Source organism: Serpula lacrymans (genome assembly GCF_000218685.1).
Source record: "Serpula lacrymans var. lacrymans S7.9 unplaced genomic scaffold SERLAscaffold_11, whole genome shotgun sequence".
Taxonomy (NCBI): Eukaryota; Fungi; Basidiomycota; class Agaricomycetes; order Boletales; family Serpulaceae; genus Serpula; species Serpula lacrymans.
This window is the reverse complement of record NW_006763300.1, coordinates 1,257,112-1,279,517: the sequence shown is the minus strand read 5'-3', so window position 1 is coordinate 1,279,517 and position 22,406 is coordinate 1,257,112. Positions and strand designations below refer to the sequence as shown.

The following is a 22,406-nucleotide window of genomic DNA, read 5'->3' as shown; positions in this document are numbered from 1 at the left end:
GCGGAGATCTGAATAGTGTATATGATGTTACGAGTTGGAGTCGCCTGCGGGGATCAAGATAACCTGCGGTGTAGGTGAGGTCGGGCCAAACTGGGAACACCTCAACAGGTATGCCCTTTGCGTAGTACAAGCGACTCCCGTCTCCGCGGGAATAAGTCTTACAACTTGTGCAGGAGACAAGAATCAGCGTCGTAAAATTTGTATTTACCAATCACAAGCATTAGTTATCACGATGATTCAGCAATCGAAGTTGGTCGGTTGTTTGTTTCAATATCGATGCTGATTCATAGTCAATCAATCCATTGTTAATAATCACTGTGAGTTTTAGAGCAGATTATAATCACCGGGTGATCATGAAAGCCAAAGATAGAAAAACATATTTAAGGCGTACTTCGCATCAAACACTGGCAATCGATACCCACTTCATCAAACAATCAACACTCACTTCATATTTTCTACTCATGTCTCAACCAATCATACTATACGATATTCCAGCCCGAGTGCCCGGAATTACATTTTCTGGCAACCCGATCAAAGCAAGGTGAGTAGTGCCGTTAGATCCATCGTCTTCGTGTGGACGAGATTCAACTTACATGCATGTTCGCTGTTGTAGGTACACGCTTGCCTACAAAGGCTTGGCCTTCAAAACCGTCTGGATTGAAGCACAGGATATTGAGGAGCGGATGAAGGCCATCGGCGCCAAACCTACCAAGCGCAAGCCTGACGGAAGCGACTGCTACACGCTCCCTACTATCGAGGACCCTTCTACAGGCGCCGTTGTCTCGGACTCTTTCGCCATCGCCGAGTATCTTGAGGAGACGTATCCATCCAAACCCACTGTCTTCCCCCACAACACTAGAGCCCTCATAAGCATTTTTGATTCCACTTTCATGAATACCATAAGCCCTGTGTTCGCAGTGTTTTACGCCGTGGTTGCCCCAAAGGTACACCCCCAAAACGGGGAGTTTATTAAGAAGCAGGTTGAGGTTAATTTTGGCACTAAATGGGAGGACTTGTCGCCCATAGGTCCGAAGCGAGAGGCGGACTGGCAAAACATAAAGGCGGGGCTTGGAGTCATCGATGGGTGGTATTCAAAGAGCGGTGGTAAATGGATCATGGGAGACACGTTCTCCTATGCGGATATGATCGTAGGTGCATGGATGAGGTGCTTCAGCGTGTCCTTGGATAAGGAGCAGTGGGAGGAGATGAAGTCGTGGAATGGCGGACGCTGGGGCGACATAGTGGAAGAGATTGACGCTTATCCGATTCTGAACTAACGAATGAGGATCGCAACTCTGTGGAGAGCTTCTGCGACTAGTTTGGCTTACAGAGAGTCGATCCACCAACCAGGTGGAACTAAATGGAAAGGACCAACGGAATGATTGAAAGGGGGAAAGACGTTTCTGCGAGCGACGGTGTTAAGTAGTAGCATAGGATTCCAATGGTTGTAGCAATGATGCAATATGATGTCATTCGTCATGAGTACGGCACTGGTGACTCGGGACGGGATTGGGTTCGATCCGGTACACGTGATAGCGGTGGCATATATGAGAGCACGTGCCAGAGCTTGATGCTTTTGATCCACGATGTCTGTCTACCAGTCACCGCACGAGTCTGTTCCGCTGGTGCACCGTTCGATCTACAGCCATCTCTTTGCATCTGACTCGCCGTCTCGCGTCGGTCCCTACCCCGCCACCTCCCCCGCCTTCGTCGATGCCACCACCGGCCACACCCTCACACGCGCCACCCTGCGTTCCTTCTCCCTCCAGCTCGCCCACTCCCTCCTCTCCCCGCCCCCATCATCCATACACCCCCAACCACACCGCTCCACCCTCCTCATCTTCTCTCCAAACACCATCACATGGCCCATCATCCTCCACGCCGCATCAGCAGCAGGCCTTCGTGCAACCCTCGCAAATAGCGCATATACCTCCAACGAACTCGCACACCAGTACGTTGACTCGCGTGCACAGCTCATACTCGCCCACCCCTCGCTCGTGCACACCGTTCGCGCCATGCTTCGCTCCCTTGGCTGTCAGGAAGACGAGATCCGGAGGCGTGTCATCGTCGCTGGCTCCACCTGGCTTGTCGGCGGAGACGTCGAGGAAGCGGGCGACGCTCAGAAGGGAGCGTCTGATGGTCTCGTCAGCATCCAGGACTTGCTGAATCGCGGTGAGCTCAAGGAGCAAGTCAAATTTGATGGCGACGACGCACACGAGACCGCCGTCTTGTGCTACTCCAGTGGAACGACCGGTAACCCAAAGGGCGTAGAGGTTCGTTCAGCCCTTTTCGCATACCCTCTTAATCTCCCGCTCACTCTCGCCTTCGATAGACTACCCACCACAATCTCACCTCCGTTACTGATATGCTCCAAAGCATATTCCCAGCTACAGACCCCAAGAAAGACGTCTTCTTTGGCGTCCTTCCCTTCTATCACATTTATGGTCTGTCCATTCTCCCTTCAATCTCATAATCGTCGTTGTAAATGAATCATCTCCAGGTGCTGTCAAGCTTCTCCTCTTCCCGTTCTCCCTGGGATTACCGGTGGTCCTTACCCCAAGATTCGCACCTACTGCGTTCTGCGCTGCTGTTGAGCGTTACAAGGTCACTATTGCACTTATAGTGCCGCCTTTGCTAGTGGTTTTCGCGAGGGACCCAGGTAAGCTTTCTCTTTTCACTTTCCTGCGCTCTTGGTGTATGTGCGATTATATGCACCATGTTTGCAACTTGCCGCCCGCAGAAATGCACAGCCCTTCTCTCTTGCCCTCGTCTCGTTGAACCATACTGACACTCTCGATACAGCCATCAAACAACACGACCTTCGCAGCCTCACCATGCTTTTCTCAGGCGCAGCTCCCTTGGGTGCCAAGCTCGTCAAAACTGTCAGAGAAAGGTTCCTGACCGTAGGTGCTGACGTGTGCATCACGCAAGGTGAGTTGTCATCGCGATCCGTGTCTCAGCGGCTCTTTCTCACCGCATATTCACCGCATTTTATCCCTTTCCTTTGGGTGCTGACGTCGGGGCTATCTTATCAGGATACGGTCTGACAGAGACATCGCCGACGACTCATTTGCTTCACCCGAAATATAGCGAGTCGCATGTGGGCTCGGTTGGGCATCTGTGTCCGAATCTTGAAGCGAGGTTGGTGGATGAAGAGGGAGAGGTGAGTACCAACCGAGCTCGTCGTTTTGACGTGTCTTGAGGTTTTCAGGTGTGAGATGGTTTACTGATCAATGACTACTCTCATTCTCTTTTCCCTACATCCTTGCGCTCCCACTCCGCATCGAAACGAATACGACGACGACTTGATCGGTTGTTATCGCTAGGTGCTGAGAGATGTTAACCCCGGGGAATCCGGTGAGCTGTGGGTCAGAGGCCCGACCATCATGAAGGTTAGTTCGTCCCGCTCCTCGTTCCTTTTCCCTTGGCCGCTTTCCCCCATATTCGGCATCATTCTCTTGTCGTAGTGTTCTCCCCCCTCCTTTACTTCCAAAAAGAACACTCCGTTAACCACCCTTCCCATACCCAGGGCTACCTCAACAACCCCAGTGCCACCAAGGCATCCGTCACACCTGAAGGATGGTTCAAGACCGGCGACATCGCCGTACGCGACAAGGACGGCTTCTACACCATCGTCGACAGGCGAAAAGAGCTGATCAAGTACAAAGGATTCCAAGGTGGGTTATATCATCTTGCTGTCTAAATCACAGCTTTGGAGAAACGACCATGTTTGATCTTTCGCCCCCGATATAGTTCCGCCAGCCGAGTTGGAGAGTCTGTTGTTGCAGCATCCTGATGTTGCTGATGCAGCTGTGATAGGAGTTGAGAGTAAAGAGGAGGCGACGGAGTTGCCGAGGTAAGATTTTGTTCGCTCGGTCTTGGAGGTTGTCTGGGTGAACGCGCTGACGCTGTTGTCTCTCTCTAACCACACCCACATCCACGCCCTCCTCGTTCTTCACCTGAACGCCCAAACAAAACCACGCTTCATCTCACGCCATCTCACAGGGCATACGTCGTGCATGCAAATCCCTCCGTTGTGAGCACCCCAAGCGCCTGTATGGCTTTCGAGGCGAGCGTACAGGCGTGGGTTGCGGAGCGCGTGGCGCGGCATAAGAAGTTGAGGGGAGGTGTGGTGGTGATTCCGCTGGTGCCGAAGAGGTGAGACTTCTTTGTTGTTTTTCTTTGCTTGGTTCTCGTTGCTTGCCGTGTCTTGGTCGCGTTCTATATGGGGTATGCTACGACGACAGCCCATGTTGACGCCACGATGGAGTGTGCTCGAGCCAGCTACCCATCGTCACGCGCGTCCTGTGAGACTCGTCGATAACGGGTGGAGTGGCGATATCAAAGTAGTGATTGATGGGGTAATTGACGTTGTACTGATTGACGATTTTCAGTGCGGCTGGCAAGATTCTTCGACGTGAGCTGAGAGAACGCGCTAAGAAGGAGGAAGCGACGGGTCAGGTGAAGGCTAAATTGTAAACTGTGTATGGTAGATAGCGTCAATGTCTGGATGTGTGTGCGAGGGGGTGATGCATTGACATGGTGGTGGGGCTGGATTGACTTTGGGGATTGTTGGGCGTTGGTGGGAGAAGGGTTGGACGAAGGGGTCTAACTGTGTTCTTATCTTCTGGCGCTATCATTTAAAATACATGTTTATGGATGAAACAAACAACATGCCGTAGCTGGTCTATTGAATACCGCTCTGTTCACTGACTTCACATGATATCCTTCTAGTTACTTGACAGAATTACACCCCTCAGTCAAGAATGGGGTACTTGTCCATCTCTTCAACGACGCCGGCCCAGCGTCCGCCATGCCAAGAGCTCATTGCCTCCCACCGGTCCTTATCAAACGCAACACTGAAGCACTTGATCCACGCCCCTACGATCATATCTGCATAGGAGAACGTATCCCCCATTATCCACTTCCCACCGCTCTTCGAATACCACCCATCAACCACGCCAAGAAAGCTCTTCGCATCCTCCCAGTCCCGTTCGCGCTGCGGCCCCTCGGGCGAAACCTCCCTCGTCCCAAACCTCTTCTCGGCATGCCTCCAAAAGTACTCGTCGCTCTTCGGCACTTGCGCGGCGAGGAGCAAGAACATGGGGCGCATGCGCTGCATGAAGGCGGCGTCGAAGACGCCGATGAGGGCCGCGGCGCCGCGGGGGAAGACGCGCGGCGTGGACGGGTAGGTGTGGTCGAGGTAGGCGGCGATGGCGAAGGAGTCGGAAGTGACGGCGCCTGTGGAGGGGTCCTGGATGGTGGGCACGGTGTACAGAGGACCGCTGCCGTCGGGTTTGAGCCCGGTGGGTTGGGCGCCGATGGCTTTCATCCGCTCTTCGACATCCTGAAACTCGACCCAGACGGTTTTGAAGGCTAGGCCTTTGTAGGCTAGCGTGTATCTACGCCGACGAATAATGTAGGTCAGAGTCAGAGTCAGAGTTTCTGGGAGAGTATGCGCTGGGTGCAAACGATGGGGCGACTCGCTGCGCTGCTCACCTTGTTTTATAGACGTTGCCGGAGACGGCTTTGATGGCCCCTTTGCCTGGGAGATCGTACAGGATGATGGGTTGAGACATGGGGAGGATGATGTGGGGTTGTTGGTCTGGGTTCTATGGCTGAAGGACTGCATCATCAATATGGCTGCAGAGACGGCGCTGCCGAATCATGACTGGTTTCGCGCCCAAGTCCAAGTTTGTACGCTCCAACTGCACTGGCATCAATCACTGCCTCGATCGGTCTGCGTGACTCGAGGCTCTTCTAGAAAACCTTCATGTAATTAAACGCGTGTAAAAGCCAAGTTGAAGGGAAAGTTCAATTTGACGCATATGCTTTTTGGGAGCCAGTCTCAGATGATGATCAGGACGACGACGACTAGATACATCCAAGCGAATGTAATCATTGCAGATAAGATACAGATAAGATTCAAATCAAAGAATCATCGAAAGACTGAGCACAAATTCCGAGAACGATTGCAAATTACTACATGGCGATGGTCACACTAAACGCAGACAAAGACCTGAACACGCAGGTTAGGTTATATACACCCACTGATCAGACTGCCGAGGCGAAAAAAGTGACAGGATCGGAAGACTCTAGCAAGTCGAGCAAGGAATCCTAGCGCATCGAAGGTTCATGTTGACATTGTCGACGAGTACCCACATCTTGTCGTTTTTGTTCACCGGAATCAGGATCAGACAGTCATACTGTGAATCATTGTGACAGCTGCGGGTTGCGTAGTTGGGATAAACATGTTGAACCCCTATACCAGGACTGAAGTACTGAAGTTCCTTGTTGAGCTCAGACAAGATGTTCGAATAGCGATGGGAAGAAAAGAACATCACAAAAAAGTCACCATATCATATTCCACACATCCTTCACGTCTGACTTCTTGTTCAGCAGGCGGTTGCGGTATGAGCACTTTGTGAGATTTAGAAAATCGTACAAAAAAGGTCAAGAAAAAGGTTGCAAAAAGCTCTTGTTACACTCTTGATGGTCCTGTCATTCCTGAGTACACGAGGATCATGAACAAGTTTAGTAAGCGCATCGTTTCAGCGAAATTACGAAGAGATGCTCACCCTACTGGCGAGCCGTCAAAGACCACAGAAGGAGGGTTTAACCTGCTTCGCATTAACGGCCAAATCAATAGCATAGCTTCCCAATGACACCATCGTACTATGCGATAGATCAAAAGTGACAGTATTAGGGCTACCTTCACCAATGCCATCAATCATCGCCACCACCAACGTCTCGTTCCCTCCCACCCTAGTCATCTTCCAACACGTCCCACACGTCGCATCGGTCATGTTGACAAAGCCGCCAATGTTGGGGAAGGTGGGGATGTCGGCGAAGGTGCGGTAGCCTTTATTTGCGAGGTACTGGGAGCACCGGACGGTGGAAGTGGGGAAGACGGGATCATCGTATGGAGCAGTATTAAGCGGGTTGAAATAGGCATTGTATTGGGAGAGGGCAGGAGTCGTGAAGATGATGAGGGTGGCTAGGAAGGAAAGATATTTCATAGTGGAGGCGGTGGGGGATGTAGATGAGTGAGATTTGGGGAGACTACTGGAAAACAGTGTCAGTTATTATATAGCCCGTCGTACGACTAAGGTTGTCGAAAACATCGCGCAGAACCAATAGATCGTGGGTGCGATCACAGCGTCCTGTCTGCCTTGTTCTGTTCTTCGAATTCAGATACTATAGTGCAGCCAAGGATGAGCTAAAGCAAGCATCATGTCCATGGATCCAAGTCATTCGACAAGCTATCGTCGAACGAGCACCAGTACGGATCGTACGGATCTCTCAAAGACCCATGCAATTCTCGGGGGCGACCTGGGATCGTGACATGCAACCAAAGAGGGTGAACGTTGAGCGTTGAACAGTGGTGTGGATTCCGCCGCCTTGACAGCATTTATGGCACGTATCACTGAACGACCTACTGGCATCACGTTCTCGAAGACCATGTCAAGTCACACTCTTGTGTGCAGTCGTTGCATCGCATTGCACTTCTCGTTCGTCACACGCATGCCGTTGCTTCACCGCAAGCTAACGACCGCAGATGCACAACACATAGGATGACATCGTGCTTGATGGGAGTTTTTGTTCCTTGCGGTTCGAAGGAGTGTAAGCCTGAAGAGTTGTAGGGCTATGGATTTTAGGGAATATGAGGATGCTTTAAAGTGGATTGGGTTGGTCGCAGTCTCAGTCAATGACCGAAAACTCACTTGAATATGTTGGTCACGAACATAAAAGATAGAACCTAACCCCAGATGTCAAGCATGTCAAGGCTCGCTGAGTCTAAACATTCATTCGATCACATCGACATGGGCGACATGTAAGACTCTCTTCCACTCCACTTATCCTTGCAGTTCTCATGATCTCAAAACAGAGGAACGACGGAAAATTTGGTCACAAACCTGAAGTGGATTGAAAGAGACAGGTCAGGCTGCATGAATATGGCGCTTCCTTGAACTATGGTTCAAGTTAGGATGGTCTTACCAGTGTGCCTTGAAGGACGCTACCTCGTCGTTGAATATATTGACCGAGACTCGCGTCTATAGAAACTCTGCGACGTGTTCTCAGATGCCTCGTGGAATTGACGCAACACTAGCGCTTTAGCCACCAAACAGACGCCAAGAAGCGCCACCATAGATCATGAACCAGCATGTATTGCGAACAAATCAAGGTCCTACGACCCATACCCAAAAGAAGCGTGCACAAAAAATCAACTACGAACGTCCCATGAATGAACGTCCAACATTTTTTCCAAGCTCATTACCGTGAACGTTCGTGGCCTGCGAATCAAATGTCAGAAACTGCAAAATCTCAGTGAGGGATCAAACTTACTCGCGTCATTTCACATCTCCAATTAGAAGCCACAGCTGGAATTGGAGACTTGAGTCGCGGTAGCACTAATCCTGCCCAATTGTTGCGCGAGATTGTTGGTCAAAGCGTTCATCGCCTCCAATGAAAGATTGAACCCATCCTGTCCGGCGTCCACTGCGGTCACGTAGATAGTCTCATTGATGCTGCCAGCCGAGTAGTTTAACTCCCAGCAAGTACCACAAGACGGGGAGTCCCCGCCTGTGATATTAGGCGCACCACCAATGTAGGGGAAGTCGGGGAGCGATGAGAAGGTGGTGTAGCCTTTGGTGTCGAGGCCGTAGACGCCGCCAGAGCATGCTACAGTGCTGAGAGATGTAAATCCATTATCGTAGACAGTGTCGTACGAGACGCTGACTGTGTCCTGAGTGAGTGCGGGGATGACAAAGGCGACGAGGGTAGCGATAACAGACATGAACATCATGATGAAGGTGTGGTTGGGTAGAACACGGGAGGTTTTGCTTAGAAAGGCGTAAGAGACGTTGAGGTGCAAAAGAAGATACGGATGTTAGGAAACTAGGAAGGGGAGAGGTCAGGTTTTATAGGTATCCGAATAGGCTTGCTTAGTTCTCCGTCTACACCATTTCTAAACGTCGAAATGAAACTGCGATCTTGCGAGTGGCGGCCGTGTACTGGGTCTTCTCAGTGATTCTGCGTGGACGGTGCGTCTTTCCGAAATTAATGAGTCCTGATATGAACACTTTGGCAGAGAGAGTATTAATGTTCGCACAATCATTGAACAAAAACCAAGGCAAACTTGAAAACCTACGATGCCGTCCCGAATCCTGGCGACTTTTTTTTAGGCCTCAAGGCGATATCCCGAGTCACTGGTATCGTAAATTGACGCGGATATTATGATAGTCCTTCTGCATATCAATCGTCCACACCGGCCACGATATGATGACCGTGCCATATATCATCCCTTTAACATGAATCATGACCTTATCTGGTCACAGCTACATGATAATAGCTTCGTTCGAGGTTGGTTTCGAGGCAAAATGACGACCTGTATTGATGCGGGTTGAAGGTGGTCTTTTAATTTTAAGGTAGACGGAAATGACTGTACCTGTGTAGGGAGCACGGTTATTTCTGAAATAAAATGAAAATGTAGCGTTTCACTCATGAAAACCTGGTGTTCTGAGAATGAAATACATGAGAAAGAATATAACATGAGAGAGTGAATATAAAGACTGACCGAGAGAATGCTCAAGTGCTCCAGAAAATGACCACTAGCAACCGTCTCACCATCTGACAACAGAGACTCGATGATCTCGAAGAGTCGCTTTTGTTCCTCCTTCGTCACTTGCTTTGGAGTTTGGCTGACGAAAGCCAGGCCGAGCGTGGATCCCTTGATCCCGATTTTGAGGGTGGACCATACGATCGTACGCCTCCAGACACGCCTTTGTTCGCCATGCGTTCACTTGGGCCCTTGTCGGACAGAGAGGGTGATTCGGATGAAGGAGAGCTACCTTCTGATACGTCGCGTTGAGCCATACCGTGACACTGGCATGTCATGTCTATTATCTGTCGATGTATTATGCGTATTATGCCTTGTCACCCACAGAACATGGCTAACGTTGGTCTTGCATTTTTGTTCCCCATGCATCCACAAGGCTTCGACGGTACTTTATCGAGTGTTACATAGGAGTCGCCGACTCGGAGGCTTCGTTGAATTGAGTGGCTGTTTTGCTGCCTGTGGGTCCAACTTTGTCCAAGCCTCGTGCAATTTGCCAGGTGCCTTTCAACTCTACCAGCAAGATGAACCGCTCAGATGATAACGTCCATCAAGCCCCGTCTCACTCTACCGGCCCTTACATGGAGGTTGGACCCGCCTTGCAGCAAGCTCTCAGACTAGCTAGATGCCAGGCTTCCAACCTCAAACAACGCAAGGTAGAAGAGCTCCCGACTGAGAACGACGTTATGGACAAGGACATCACTCGCGAAGAGCAGCGCTTGCTCAGTGCTAATGCGCAAGTTGTGAAGGCTTTGGAAGATCTGCTCAGTTGGAGGTACAGTTTGGGCGTGCCTCTTTGTAAGATTTGGATTGACCGTGTCTTGTGTGGCATGCATAACAGGCACAAGGATCGAACATCGCGGACCAGTAAGCTCTCGTTCGTCGAATACTGGCGCCTTCAGCGCGTCATATATCGCGTCTGGCTCTTGTATGGGAAGTGTCCCAGTCATACCGATGACCGAGTATCGCAAGTCCTCAGACCTCAGAAGAAATCGCATATTGGGCGCTTATTGCCGAAGGAAAGCTCGTTGTTTATTTAGGAGGCTGTTTGTATCCAAGTCCAAATCCCATCTCTTTCCATCATATAACATATCACTGCAGGTGACTTCAAAGGATCGTATCTCTTTGCTGATCCACGCGCCGTCCTTCGCTGTTACGAGGAAATCAGTACAAAACCATTACAACCGCGCGATCTTCGTGATTTTGGACCCCACGAGGACTTTCTTACGGGGTCGGCAATGCAAACCTTACTCTCAATGTTTTCCGGGCAGCATCTATGGCACGTATCACTGAAAGACCCACTGGCATCACGTTCTCGAAGAGCATATCAGGCCACACTCTTGTTGTGCAGTCGTTGGATCGCATTATGCACTTCTCATTCACGCACGTCGTCAGTTGTTCCACCGTATGCCAATGACTAGTGGTACATCGTGCTTGATGGGAGTTTTTTTCCCCTTGCGAGTGTCGAAAGAGCGTAAGCCTGAGGAGTTATGAGGCTTCGAACTTCGAGGAATATAAGAAGGCTATAAAGTGGATTGGGTTGGTTGCAGTTTCAATGATCGAAAACTTACGAACGCGGACATTGAAAATGAGGTGAGATATCATGATGGCAAGTGAATACGAAGAGTATACGAAGCTACAACTTGTCAGTCCGTGTGTAGTACAAAAAGTCCCAAGTACAGTCCATATCTCACCCTTTACACTAACATGCTTTACAATTTGACCCCTTGTGACCAGAAAAAGTCCGAAGAAAAACATCACAAAGACCCCCAAAGATTGTCAGAAAACCCGGTTCCTCCACATCTGATTCTTGTCCACAGCGCCACCATTCAAGTTCCATCAACCATCATCCTACCCTTCCCAATCGTCCCTACAATCCACACTGCGACGGCGCCACCTCCGTCGCCGTCACCGTCACATTCCCCAAGAAAACAGCCTCTCCATTCGTCAGCGTATTCATAGCCTCCAGCGACAAATTGAAGCCATCTGCGCCAGTATCCACAGCGGTGACCAACAGATTCGTGGTCCCAGTCGGCGAGGTGTACGTCACGTCCCAGCATGACCCACAAGCTGTAGAGTCCCAGCCTGTGACGGCGAAGACGCCGCCGACGTTGGGGAAGGTGGGGAGGCTTCCGAGGGTTGTGTAGCCCTTGCTGATGAGGCCGTTGACCCCATCAGAGCAGGCGACGTAGTCGAGGGAGAGCGCGGCGTTGTCGTAGGTCTCGTCGTAGGTAAGGTAGTAAGCGGAGGAGAGAGAAGGGAGGGCGAGGAGGGCAAGGGAGGTGAGTACGGATGTGAACTTCATGATCGAGGTAAGAGTCCTTATTGGAAAGTGATTCGGTGTGGAGATGGTGAAAGCAGCTAAGGATCTGAAGAATCATAGTGAGCCATTCGTAGCTCTTTTATAGATCGTCGAGTGTACCTTGCAGGGATTCTGACCCCGCGGGGGTTTCGAGAACAGGGCAGAAGAAGCCATTCGAGCTAGAGCGGGCGTGTGCAGAGTTATTTTCTCGCACTCGGAAAGGGGCCACCGTGACATGACAGACGCTCTCGAGTCAAGATCCTGACCAAGCCTAACTCATGTCGTCCAAATTCTTCCGTTTGGACATAGCGCACCTCGTCCCGCGAGGTCAGGCGGTTCGAGCGTGGCATGCAAAAGGGCAAAATCACCCGGCTTTCCGGGCACCTGTGCTGGCTTTTCTGTCAGTGGGTATTGATGCTATGATAGGAACGAGCGTGTTTCATTTGAAATGAGAAATGATAAGTATGGCCCTCGTGTTCAAGTTAACGTGGAAATGGACAAAGTGTGAATTGTAGGGGAAGGAGAGAAGATACGGATGAACTGTATTAGAATATAAAACCTAACCCCAGATGAAGGTTTCGATCCTGGCTCGCTGAGTCTAAACGTTCATTCGATCACTGAATACTGGCGAGTATACGGGCGACATCCAAGACTCTCCAATTTTATTCTCATTCCTTGCAGCTCCCAAAGTCTCACAAAAGAGGAATGACGGATGATTTGGTCACAAACCTGAAGTCGATTCAGACAGACGGATCAGGCGGCTTAAATATGCCGTTTCTCTAAATTACAGTTCAAGTTAGGATGGTCTTGTGCCTTGAAGAACGCTACCTCGTCGTCGAATATATCGTCCGAGACTAGCGTCTACAGAAGATCTGCGACATGTTCTCAGACTGATCACGCATCATGGAATGGACGCAACACTAGCGTTTTAGCAGACAGACACCAAGAAGCGCCACTATAGATCATGAGCCATCGTGTATTGCGAACAAATCATAGTTCTACGACCGATACCAAAAAGAAGCGTGCACTAAAATCAACTACGAGCGTCCCATGAATGAAATTACGGTACTGTACAGAAAACATGTCACCACAAAAGAAGAGTCCAAGAACCAACAAAAAGAAATCATTGCGTTGCAAAATAGTCCATCAATGCGTAGAGTGTCCATGAATAAAACGTCCATCATTTTTTGCAATCTCATTACCATGAAAGCTCATGGACTGCGAATCAGATGTCAGAAACTGCAAAACCTCGGCGAATGATCGAACTTACTCGCGTTATTTCACATCTCCGATTAGAAGCCACAGCTGGAGTTGGAGACTAGAGTTGCGGTAGCACTGATTCTACCCAATTGTTGCGCGAGATTGTTGGTCAAAGCGTTCATCGCCTCCAAAGAAAGATTGAACCCATCCTGTCCGACGTCCATTGCAGTCACGTAGATAGTCTCATTGATGCTGCCAGCCGAGTAGTTTAACTCCCAGCAAGTACCACAAGACGGGGAGTCCCAGCCTGTGATAGCAGGTGCACCACCAATGTAGGGGAAGTCAGGGAGCGATGAGAAGGTGGTGTAGCCTTCGGTTTCGAGGCCGTAGACACCGTCAGAGCATGCTACAGTGCTGAGAGATGCAGCACCATTGTCGTAGGAAGTGTCGTACGAGACGCTGACTGTGGTCTGAGCAAGTGCGGGGATGGCAAATGCGACGAGGGTGGCGATAACAGACGTGAACATCATGATGAATGTGGTTGGGTAGAACACGGGAGGTTTTGATTGGAAAGGCGTAAGAGACGTTGAGATACAAAAGAAGATGGAACGGATGCAGATGCTAGAAAGGGGAGAGGTCAGGTTTTATAGACATCCGGACTGAGACGGAGAAGGATACCCACCCACCAAACCCGAGTCTTCTCAATCTGCATCTCCTAGGCTTTCCTGCCATGTGGTTCGAGATTTCCTGTACTGCCGTTCCCTCGCACACCGGTCACAGTAACCGTGGTAAGTACGTCTCTTCGCCGCGTCGATGTCAGTCAAGGCAATGATCAGCGGACCACCTACGGGTTCATCTTGCCGTGCCAGACGCCTCGGCTACGACATTCAAAAAGAGCTAACGAGATCTGGGGACTGATAACCGCCCATCGCATGTCGTAGAATTTCTGTTTGAGGTCAAAGAAGAAGAATGTAAATTGGGCACGAGTTCAGAGGAAGAAGGTGGTGGCGCGTGGATGGTGCATCTTTGTGAGACCTGATATGAACACTTTGGTAGAGATAAAGTTCGCACATTCAACAAAAACCCACGAAAGACATACTTTACGACATTCGCTCGATTAGGTCTTTTCTAATGTTCTTCCTGTGCAGTCACTGCCCCAAAATCTTATGTCTGTCGACAACCATGTTATCAGAGACCCCATCCTTGCCATACCGCATTCTGGCGATCCTCCTAGCTTCAGGCTTCAAGGCGATATCCCGAATCACTGGTATCGTGGGTTGACGCAGATATCATGACAGATCTTCTGCATATCAATCATCCACACCGGCCACCGATGACCATGCCATATCGTCTCTTTGATATGAGTCACGAAATCATGATAGAACTTCATCGAACTAATCATACATTACCCTCGAGCACTCTAGATGGTCTTAAACTTTGACGACGATAAGCAGAGCCACGATTTCCCGTAATACTGGAGGCCACGAACATAACGGTAATTAACCGTAGGGTTTGCCATGCAGTGGATTGTGCTTGCGGAAATTGAACGTAGGCATCTCCTTAGGGAGGAGCAGGCGGGTTGATATGGCCTTCCAGGCATTGCCTCCCACCTCCGTTGACATCGCCCTTCGCGCCCTTGGCTCGGCGACGACTTACTGACGTACAACACACTAACGCGAGCTATGTTTGTGCACCGCGGAAGAATCACACCGATATCATCCGACTTTATGCATAACTTGGAATCAACCAAGCACATGGAGGGTTTTTCTTGGCATGACTGTAACTGTATGAGTTTCCCGTACGCCGGATGAGCTGTACTTGCGTTTTGCACATGCAGCCCAATTTTCATTCACGGTACGTCTTGTTCTTGATATTCAGCACATCGGACGTTAGAATGCTAGAATGGTACAGGTATCGTGTTCCCGTTCCAAGTTTTAAGTTCCAAGTTTACACTCGCCGTTGGCTTACCTTTAGTGCGCCATCCAGTCTCCACAATTTGAGAACGAACACATATTACTGGATCAATCGAGAACAAGTCCCTAGTCAACGTCCTCGATATTCTGTCGGCTCATCCGCAACTGTACTTCATCTCGTTGACATAGCTAACGTCTAAACAAAGCCATATTGGGGTGGAGTCATGAGAAGGAGTATGATGTTGTAGTGTTATATTTGCGGGGTGATCAACTATAAATGCTTCTCGCCTTTTCAGGTATAGTAGATAACGAGGTCTCTACGCATTGGATGGACTGAAATGGTTCAGTAACGAGATAGAGTTCGCGTGCTGTGATAAATTTGGCGGAAAGAAACTTTTAAAGATGTACGATAGCTTGCGACGAGAAGCGCCTTGTCTATTTCACCGTCTGCAGCATCGTCACAAAGCAGCTCTCAACGAACCATCTCGCCCGATTGTTTCAACACGCATGCGGACAGGTATGTCCCTATGCAAGCGTCCACGATTATGGATGTTCATCATAATTAAGGACTCTTGTGTTATAGGAATCAAAGCCCGCTGCAGCGCTCATTTGCAAGAGCATTCAAGTTCTAGTTGATGTTTTGTCATCTTCCGGATAGCTCCATGGCAGCGAAGAGGCACTGGGTTATACGGCTTCTCTGGTACTATGCCATGGCTGGAATGCGACTAGGAGCTGTCAGCTTGGAAGAGTTTCATGAGATTACACACCCGACCGACGCTTGGGTTTCACAAGATCAAGAAATGTTCGATGCAGAATACATCTCTGGCTCTGTTTACTACGAGCACGTACATTCGGGAGTTGTCATCCTGGAGTACAGGAAGTACATGTCTATTCATTGATGTGTGGTGTACACCTCTGTTCTAGACTGGGGGATATTGTATAATAAACTAGAGCCGCAATTGTTAGTTTCTTTGAAACATCTCAAGATCCTTACTCTTCAAATCTGTTTTCCTACTTTTGCAAGTTTGGAGCTCGCGGCTTTCACTAGAAAGGATTGAATCACATTAAAACCCAACAATTGAAATAAAGTCAAAAACAGAAAGCGAAACAGCTAAGTGTACAAGGCGAAAGAAAAGATATTACACCTTCATCTACAAATTGGTAGCTCTGAGAAGGAACTGTCCGTGAACCTATCCACAACCACAAACGAATACACGAGAGATGTGCAAGGTAAAATGCCACCCTTAGACTGTTGCCAGCCAAACACCTAAAGATCAACCACGGATGTATCTTGAGAAAAAAACTCAGCAAACACTCTATTTCCATATAAACTCGACACACCTTTCTCATCACAATCCACACACGGAGGCATCAACCTGAGTTGCAGTCGCCTGAACCTTGCCCAACGCAACGGCTTGTCCGCTGGTCAGATTGTTCATAGCCTCCAACGCAATGTTATAGGTGAAAGCTGCGTCAACAGCCAAGATGTTGATGCTGGCAGCAGTACCGTTCGCGGGGTCGTATGCCAACTTCCAGCAAGTGCCGCAAAGAGTCGAGTTCCAGGTGAGCCCTGGAATGCCGCCGATGTAGGGGAAGGAGGGGAGAGAGCCAAGGGTGGTGTACCCTTTGGTCTCGAGGCCGTTGACACCGTTGGAGCAAGCGGTACTAGCGAGGGAGGTCGACGGGTTGTCGTAGGTCTGGTCGTAAGTGACGTTGACTAACGTCGCCAGAGCGGGGGAGGCAAAGGCAGCGAGCAGAGCGATGGCAGAGGTGAACTTCATTGTGAAGGTGACGAGGTCGTTGGATGTTCTGAATGAGAGAAGGTAGAGTAGTTGTGCGGATGTAGAATGGTATGTTGCAGAGGGGTTTTATAGCTTTCTGAGAGGGCGTACAGATACGAGGTTGGACCCAGTTCGAATTCGGCATTTCTCAAGCAGGGCTCCCCTAGCCTGACTTTGCGAAGAGGCAGTGACGGAAGGAATGGAGTACTGCGTTTCGGCGTTCGAGGATATTGGAATTTGGTATGAGTTAACGCTGAATGACAGGTTGTCCGTGAGTGAATATGGTGGGACAAATCCGCGTTTTAGGTACCTGAATAGAGAAGGATGAGACGCCCATGATGGGTCTAAGCAAAGTGAGCTGTATTCCCCGCGTTTACGTGAACTCAATATAAAGATGGGCGTACCGTGCTGCGAGGATCACTAATAGCAAAACTGGGAATCATTTGCGTCAATAGGATATAAATGTGAGGAAATCATCATTATAAAACTCGGACGGCAAGGTGTATATGTGAGTAACCTTGCGAGGTTTCTCATAATAGTAGGAGCACTACTGCGAAGAACGAGTGTCTTTGGATGAAAGTGCTGTGCGAGTCAAATAACTAGCATATGGTTAGGTACCACATTGTTGAGTCATAAGCACAGATTCGATAGGGGCGCAGAGGGATGTCTGAAATGCCGACTGCGCGTGACCGGGATCTGGAGGGGATGGCCAAGTCATTTGAAATCAAAGAAAAGGCCATAGAAGCAGTGCAGTTTTGCAGCTGACATAGGCCGCAGGGTTCAGTGCGGACATCTGGGGTAGAGTGAAGAAGCAAGGGAGGTAGATGAAACTCGGTCGAGTCATACGTCTCGTCCTTGGGCTTAGGAGTAGTAGAAGCACACCCTCGAAACCATAGGGCTACTAGAATTGTGTCCGAGTACTACGGCGCTCTGATGGAGGCGCTAGTAAGAGTTCCGTCCGCTGGTGGCTGCAAAAGACCTTAGCCTCAGGCTGCTTGCAAAGATCGTTCCAGAGTTATATTTTAAGAGACGCAATGGAGATTAGAATTAGAATGATTTAGTGCCACCTCCACAGGGATGATGGAGGTACGATTATTTGAGGTGAGACGGCTCTTCGAGGCCGCAAAATTCTTGGTTGTTCCTGGAGTCATTTATGGGGGACGACAAGAAAACATACGAATATGATGACCACTGTAAGTGATAATCGTGCCCATAAGACAGCGTTAGGGTACCGGATTCGAGATGGCCTGGACGAGAGATAGAGAATCTAAGTAAGTTACTAGAGACCTGATCGCAGTTTTCAGTTGGCCCCAAGTGGCTGCGCCACAGACGCGTCAAATTCTGCCAGCAAACTCCGACGCTGATGCTTTCAACAGCAGCGAGTGCGACGTGTCTCACCACCGCGACCTCGACCTCCGCTCAAGGTCCTTTGCGTTCGAACGCGTTGTACCCATTTGCTAAAGTGTCGCACATAAAATTTAGTTAATTCTGGGAAGTCGAATAGACTGGGGAATGTCTAATCACATTGCTAAAACTGACAGTAACATTCTCATGTCAGACAGAAATAGCTTGGTCCAGGGACAGTCTCAGCCTACGACCGTCGCGGTCGCAGACATCAACAGCCGTGTTAAACGCGAAGCAGCTGAAGCGCAACTTTTATTATTGCAGCCAACGTCAGATGACGATTGCGGAAAAGTATTACCAACAGCGCAAACGCACTCGGAGAAGTTGCCTAATACTTGCATTAAGGTGGAAACTTCAAATGCGGTACTAACCTACTCTATCAAATCACCGATTGCGTCTTCAGCGACGGCGCTTTCTGGGGACAGTTGTCCAGTTGGCCTGGAATATTCGACACCACGTTCTGAAAATGTGACCAAACTGCCAGCTCATAGTGAGTCGTTGGGAGAGGGAGCGTCCTCTCGACCCTCAGAAAATGGGTCAATGGAAGTACGCGATGGACACAGCATAGGGTCGACAGGCCCTGACAAAACAATCGTATCTCGTAGTTTGCCCCAAAGACCTCCGGATATGCACAGTCAGGTTGGTGGCAAATCTATTGTGGTTTACGGTCCACCCTTGGAGGAGTCGCGGAACGAAACTGGGATCAGTAATGCAAATGGGTCTCTAAATGGGTCAGTGTCGTTTGCTTTGTCATATTGAAATCTTCGAGTTCAAACGGCAACAACAGCCAATCCATCCTGTGTACAGAGGATGTGATTATGAAGGTAGATGTCGATGTTGAAAATGGTGACGATGGCAATCACGACGGCGATCACGACAGTGATATGCTGTCTGATATTTCAGGTGGCGAAAATGTACAGGTAAAGTATATGGCAAGAAATTTGGCATGCATCATTTATCGTATGTGTAGGATGACCTTGAAGAAGCGTTTGGCGGTGACTTCAAATTCAAAGGGCAATACGCCTTTTCGAGCCCTCTACCACACGCTCCTAATCCAGGCCTTTGTGTCGATGGTCTTGGACTCATAGGACTACCACTAAGCGAACGTGATGCACAATCTATCAAACGTGCATCTGCACAGGCACCCTTTGGTCACGGTGAGCGAACGATAGTGGACAAACAAGTGAGAGATACTTGGGAGATCGAACCAGGGCGAGTCAAGTTCTTAAATCCGGCTTGGCAGCAATATGTGGACAGTATCGTGGTGGGGCAGGTGTGGACGACCTTGGGTGTCGCACCGTACACGGCTATTCCAAGATGTGAACTGTATAAGATGTTACTGTATGAAACTGGATCACAGTAAGTACCAACGATATGATTACAACGTCTCGCATTGATTATTTATTTTAGTTTTTTGCCTCACCGAGAGTGAGTTTGCTTTCTGGTTGGCGATGTTAAACTAAAGTGTTCCAGCACCGAGAAAGCCAACGGCATGTTTGCTACTATAATCATTGTCCTACCTTCTTTATACAGTGGAGGGCAGGTTCATGTCTCGCACGGGGCCTCAAAACAAATCTTCGACTTGGCGTCTAGCTCTGCATTCACCACTTCCCTGCTTGCATGGTATACAGATGTCATGCATGAGGTCAAGCCAGTAGCGTCGGGATACCGTCTAGCATTGTCATACAACTTGATACACACCTCTACGGGGTTAGCTCCCTCTATTCCAGATATGGAGAGCGCTACTTGGAAAATCCGTCGAATATTCCGTAAATGGCGGAAAAACGCTTATGTCGGGAAAAGGCTCTTGGTTGCTTATCTTCTCGCTCATCAATATAGTGAGCACAATTTAAATACAACGTCACTGGTGTGGCTGATGATTGTGGCTATGGAAATCATGGATGGATGAAAAGAAGGCGCTGTGCTTACGATTATTATGGGGATTCTGAATCTGATGGCGGTACTCCCTCCATGCTCGAGGAAACGGAGTCGAGTTTATCATTAAGCAATGTGGTCGATCTATATGGTCAACGCTATCTCCGCAGCGGTGATTTGTCGATTGAAATGGAAGACCTGATCCCATGTGACCCTTTTGAGGATGTGGAGCCGGACGATAAGGAATACGAAGGATATATGGGGAATGTGAGAAGCTCATTTTGCAATATGCGCTGTGTCGCTGACTTTACGAGCTGTAGTATGGAGGGACCGTCGAGCATTGTTGGTGCGTATAGTGCTCTAAACGATTTGTTGCTTATTTTTTGCTTGCAGGGTATCGCCGCACGGTTTTGCTGCTTTTTCGCAGAGAAGATGAGGAGTCTATAATCCTCAAAGCGCGAGGATATCCTTATGCTCTTCAGAAGCTCGCAGGTGTCCATGAACCCGCGGCTTCACACCGAAAGCTAGTCGATTATCTTATGGATCGTATCACACCCCATAACAATGGCCTCGCCCGGTTCACGGTAGATATCGCTACACGTTGGGGAGATATTGCATTGTGGAAGTCGATCCTGGCTAAATGTGGAGGGGATAAAAAGGCTGGGGTCATAGACAATGAAAAGTTGGTTGCAGGGTTGAAGAAATTTGGGTTTGAGAATGTCAAAGTGATGTGAGGGTCATGCCACTTACTAATCGTAACTTGCAGGACTGACGTATCATAAACTCATTTCAAGCATGACCCAGATTGCTGCAGAATGCTCAACTCTGAAGAACAGAACTGAATTCATAGAATCTCTACGTCCTGGACCGTCTGACCCAGAACGACAAGTGGTCGATATTTGGTGCAATGAACAGATGTTGCACGCTCTTCATAGTCTGAAATTACCTGCGGTATCTGACGTTCCCATCCTCATGGCAGCCGTTCTTCAGAGAGGGATTAAGTTATTCGCTGAAGTGTGAGTAAAGACGTTACCTCCGAGCACTCTTTGAAATGTTGAAGTTCTCCCTTAGAATTCTGCCGCAGCTTGCAAAATTCACATCGACATTTGGCTTCTGGATGTTGCTTATACGATCTCTGCATAGCAAGGCAAATGTACTTTGTATAGGCGCTCCGGAACCTCCACCGGTTGCCCACGGCCAAATCTCCTCACAAGCAGATACACCAAAAACAAATAGAGATATCTTCATGAAAGCATTTTCCCAGTGCATTGACATAGTCATGCTACAATGGGACGCTGTCGTTGCTCAACCGCCTTACCCATATTATTCTCTTGATAGATCCGATATTTACTCCTCGAATCGCGGCAAGGTGGCTCGTATTGTCAACTTAATAGACCTATGTATTTCCATAGGCCATGCCGGTGCCTGCGTACGGCTACTTGTGTTGGTGATCAACGAACCCAAAGACTCCATAGACGCGAAATGCAAGACCATACTCGAGCCCCTGGTCCCTGCGGTGCGAAACCTTCTCAGAACCTCAGGCATCGACATCTGTTCGCCAACATTCAACGAGTTTTTCCGGCTCATCGTGGCGACATACTTATTCCATGTCCTTGGTGCACAACCAAAGATATCGAAGGCCCCGAAGCTTAGAAGGATTGGTTGTGGATGTCAGGACTGCAATCTACTGGATAGCTTTGTCATGTCTTCAACCCAATCACAAACATTTTGGCTTGGACAAGCTCGACGGACACACCTAGGAAGGTACCTCAACTCAGCCAGAGATTTAGTAATATACGAAACCGTCCGTACTGGGAGTCCGCATGGTTTAGAGGTCACCAAGTCGAAAGATGTTGTAGCAATGACAAGATGGCATGAGCGTCAAACGAGCACGAAGACGTTCTTGGCGAGCATTGGCAATAATGCAACCATCCAGAAGCTCATGGGCTCTCGCTATGTGGATATCGGTAGAGCGCTCAACGGAACTCAAAGTTTTGAACTCGGTAACATTTTCGCCACGAGTGGAGCATCGTCAAGCATCAGTGTGGCCATGTCAAATCTAACGGCCCCTTTTGCAGCACATACGCCAAATCGAGATCCTTTGTCTTTTGTCTCAGCACCAGCTGTGGCGTCCGGAGTGGCTCAACCACTTTCGTCTCATGCATCCACAGGCACCGCTCCCACCGCATCATCGTCATCACCAGCAGTCACAGGGAAAAGGAGAAGAAGAAAGGCCACGATCTCTACTACAGACGTGATTGACTTGACTTGAGAAGTTGAGAAATGATATCAGCGGCGTGATTTCATATTGCTTG

The 22,406-nt window shown here is 49.2% G+C and overlaps 10 protein-coding genes across 10 annotated transcripts; 4 read left to right on the top strand and 6 right to left on the bottom strand.

Moving 5' to 3' along the window:
• Positions 1-413: 413 nt before the first annotated feature.
• Positions 414-2,041, top strand: SERLADRAFT_474829 (uncharacterized protein; the record flags this gene model as incomplete). The annotated part of the gene is made up of 2 exons (XM_007321578.1): positions 414-541; positions 614-2,041. The coding sequence occupies 2 exons, from the start codon at positions 462-464 to the stop codon at positions 1,275-1,277; spliced, it is 744 nt and encodes a 247-aa protein (XP_007321640.1).
• A 301-nt stretch (positions 2,042-2,342) lies between these two features.
• Positions 2,343-5,314, top strand: SERLADRAFT_474827 (uncharacterized protein; the record flags this gene model as incomplete). Its single annotated transcript, XM_007321577.1, has 9 exons — positions 2,343-2,444; positions 2,501-2,659; positions 2,803-2,931; positions 3,036-3,163; positions 3,327-3,392; positions 3,530-3,677; positions 3,754-3,856; positions 4,006-4,158; positions 4,395-5,314. 9 exons carry the CDS (start codon positions 2,366-2,368, stop codon positions 4,477-4,479), a joined length of 1,050 nt encoding a protein of 349 aa, XP_007321639.1.
• Positions 5,315-6,593: 1,279 nt separating this feature from the next.
• Positions 6,594-7,019, bottom strand: SERLADRAFT_441085 (uncharacterized protein; the record flags this gene model as incomplete). Its single annotated transcript, XM_007321576.1, has 1 exon — positions 6,594-7,019. One exon carries the CDS (start codon positions 7,017-7,019, stop codon positions 6,594-6,596), a length of 426 nt encoding a protein of 141 aa, XP_007321638.1.
• Positions 7,020-8,151: 1,132 nt separating this feature from the next.
• SERLADRAFT_417271 (uncharacterized protein) lies at positions 8,152-8,810 on the bottom strand (the record flags this gene model as incomplete). The annotated part of the gene is made up of 2 exons (XM_007321575.1): positions 8,152-8,294; positions 8,347-8,810. The coding sequence occupies one exon, from the start codon at positions 8,804-8,806 to the stop codon at positions 8,369-8,371; it is 438 nt and encodes a 145-aa protein (XP_007321637.1).
• Positions 8,811-10,214: 1,404 nt separating this feature from the next.
• SERLADRAFT_474823 (uncharacterized protein) lies at positions 10,215-10,621 on the bottom strand (the record flags this gene model as incomplete). The annotated part of the gene is made up of 1 exon (XM_007321574.1): positions 10,215-10,621. The coding sequence occupies one exon, from the start codon at positions 10,612-10,614 to the stop codon at positions 10,234-10,236; it is 381 nt and encodes a 126-aa protein (XP_007321636.1).
• Positions 10,622-11,486: 865 nt separating this feature from the next.
• SERLADRAFT_441081 (uncharacterized protein) lies at positions 11,487-12,268 on the bottom strand (the record flags this gene model as incomplete). The annotated part of the gene is made up of 3 exons (XM_007321573.1): positions 11,487-11,977; positions 12,039-12,097; positions 12,159-12,268. The coding sequence occupies 3 exons, from the start codon at positions 12,266-12,268 to the stop codon at positions 11,487-11,489; spliced, it is 660 nt and encodes a 219-aa protein (XP_007321635.1).
• Positions 12,269-12,879: 611 nt separating this feature from the next.
• On the bottom strand, positions 12,880-13,732 carry SERLADRAFT_397330 (uncharacterized protein; the record flags this gene model as incomplete). Its single annotated transcript, XM_007321572.1, has 2 exons — positions 12,880-13,136; positions 13,189-13,732. One exon carries the CDS (start codon positions 13,646-13,648, stop codon positions 13,211-13,213), a length of 438 nt encoding a protein of 145 aa, XP_007321634.1.
• Positions 13,733-14,908: 1,176 nt separating this feature from the next.
• Positions 14,909-15,429, top strand: SERLADRAFT_474819 (uncharacterized protein; the record flags this gene model as incomplete). Its single annotated transcript, XM_007321571.1, has 1 exon — positions 14,909-15,429. The coding sequence occupies one exon, from the start codon at positions 14,926-14,928 to the stop codon at positions 15,229-15,231; it is 306 nt and encodes a 101-aa protein (XP_007321633.1).
• A 635-nt stretch (positions 15,430-16,064) lies between these two features.
• Positions 16,065-16,888, bottom strand: SERLADRAFT_474818 (uncharacterized protein; the record flags this gene model as incomplete). The annotated part of the gene is made up of 2 exons (XM_007321570.1): positions 16,065-16,321; positions 16,373-16,888. One exon carries the CDS (start codon positions 16,810-16,812, stop codon positions 16,381-16,383), a length of 432 nt encoding a protein of 143 aa, XP_007321632.1.
• Positions 16,889-18,363: 1,475 nt separating this feature from the next.
• Positions 18,364-22,363, top strand: SERLADRAFT_441078 (uncharacterized protein; the record flags this gene model as incomplete). The annotated part of the gene is made up of 10 exons (XM_007321569.1): positions 18,364-18,947; positions 19,004-19,136; positions 19,187-19,575; positions 19,627-19,644; positions 19,690-19,985; positions 20,060-20,358; positions 20,412-20,433; positions 20,485-20,821; positions 20,886-21,107; positions 21,163-22,363. The coding sequence occupies 10 exons, from the start codon at positions 18,364-18,366 to the stop codon at positions 22,361-22,363; spliced, it is 3,501 nt and encodes a 1,166-aa protein (XP_007321631.1).
• Between the last annotated feature and the right edge of the window lie 43 nt (positions 22,364-22,406).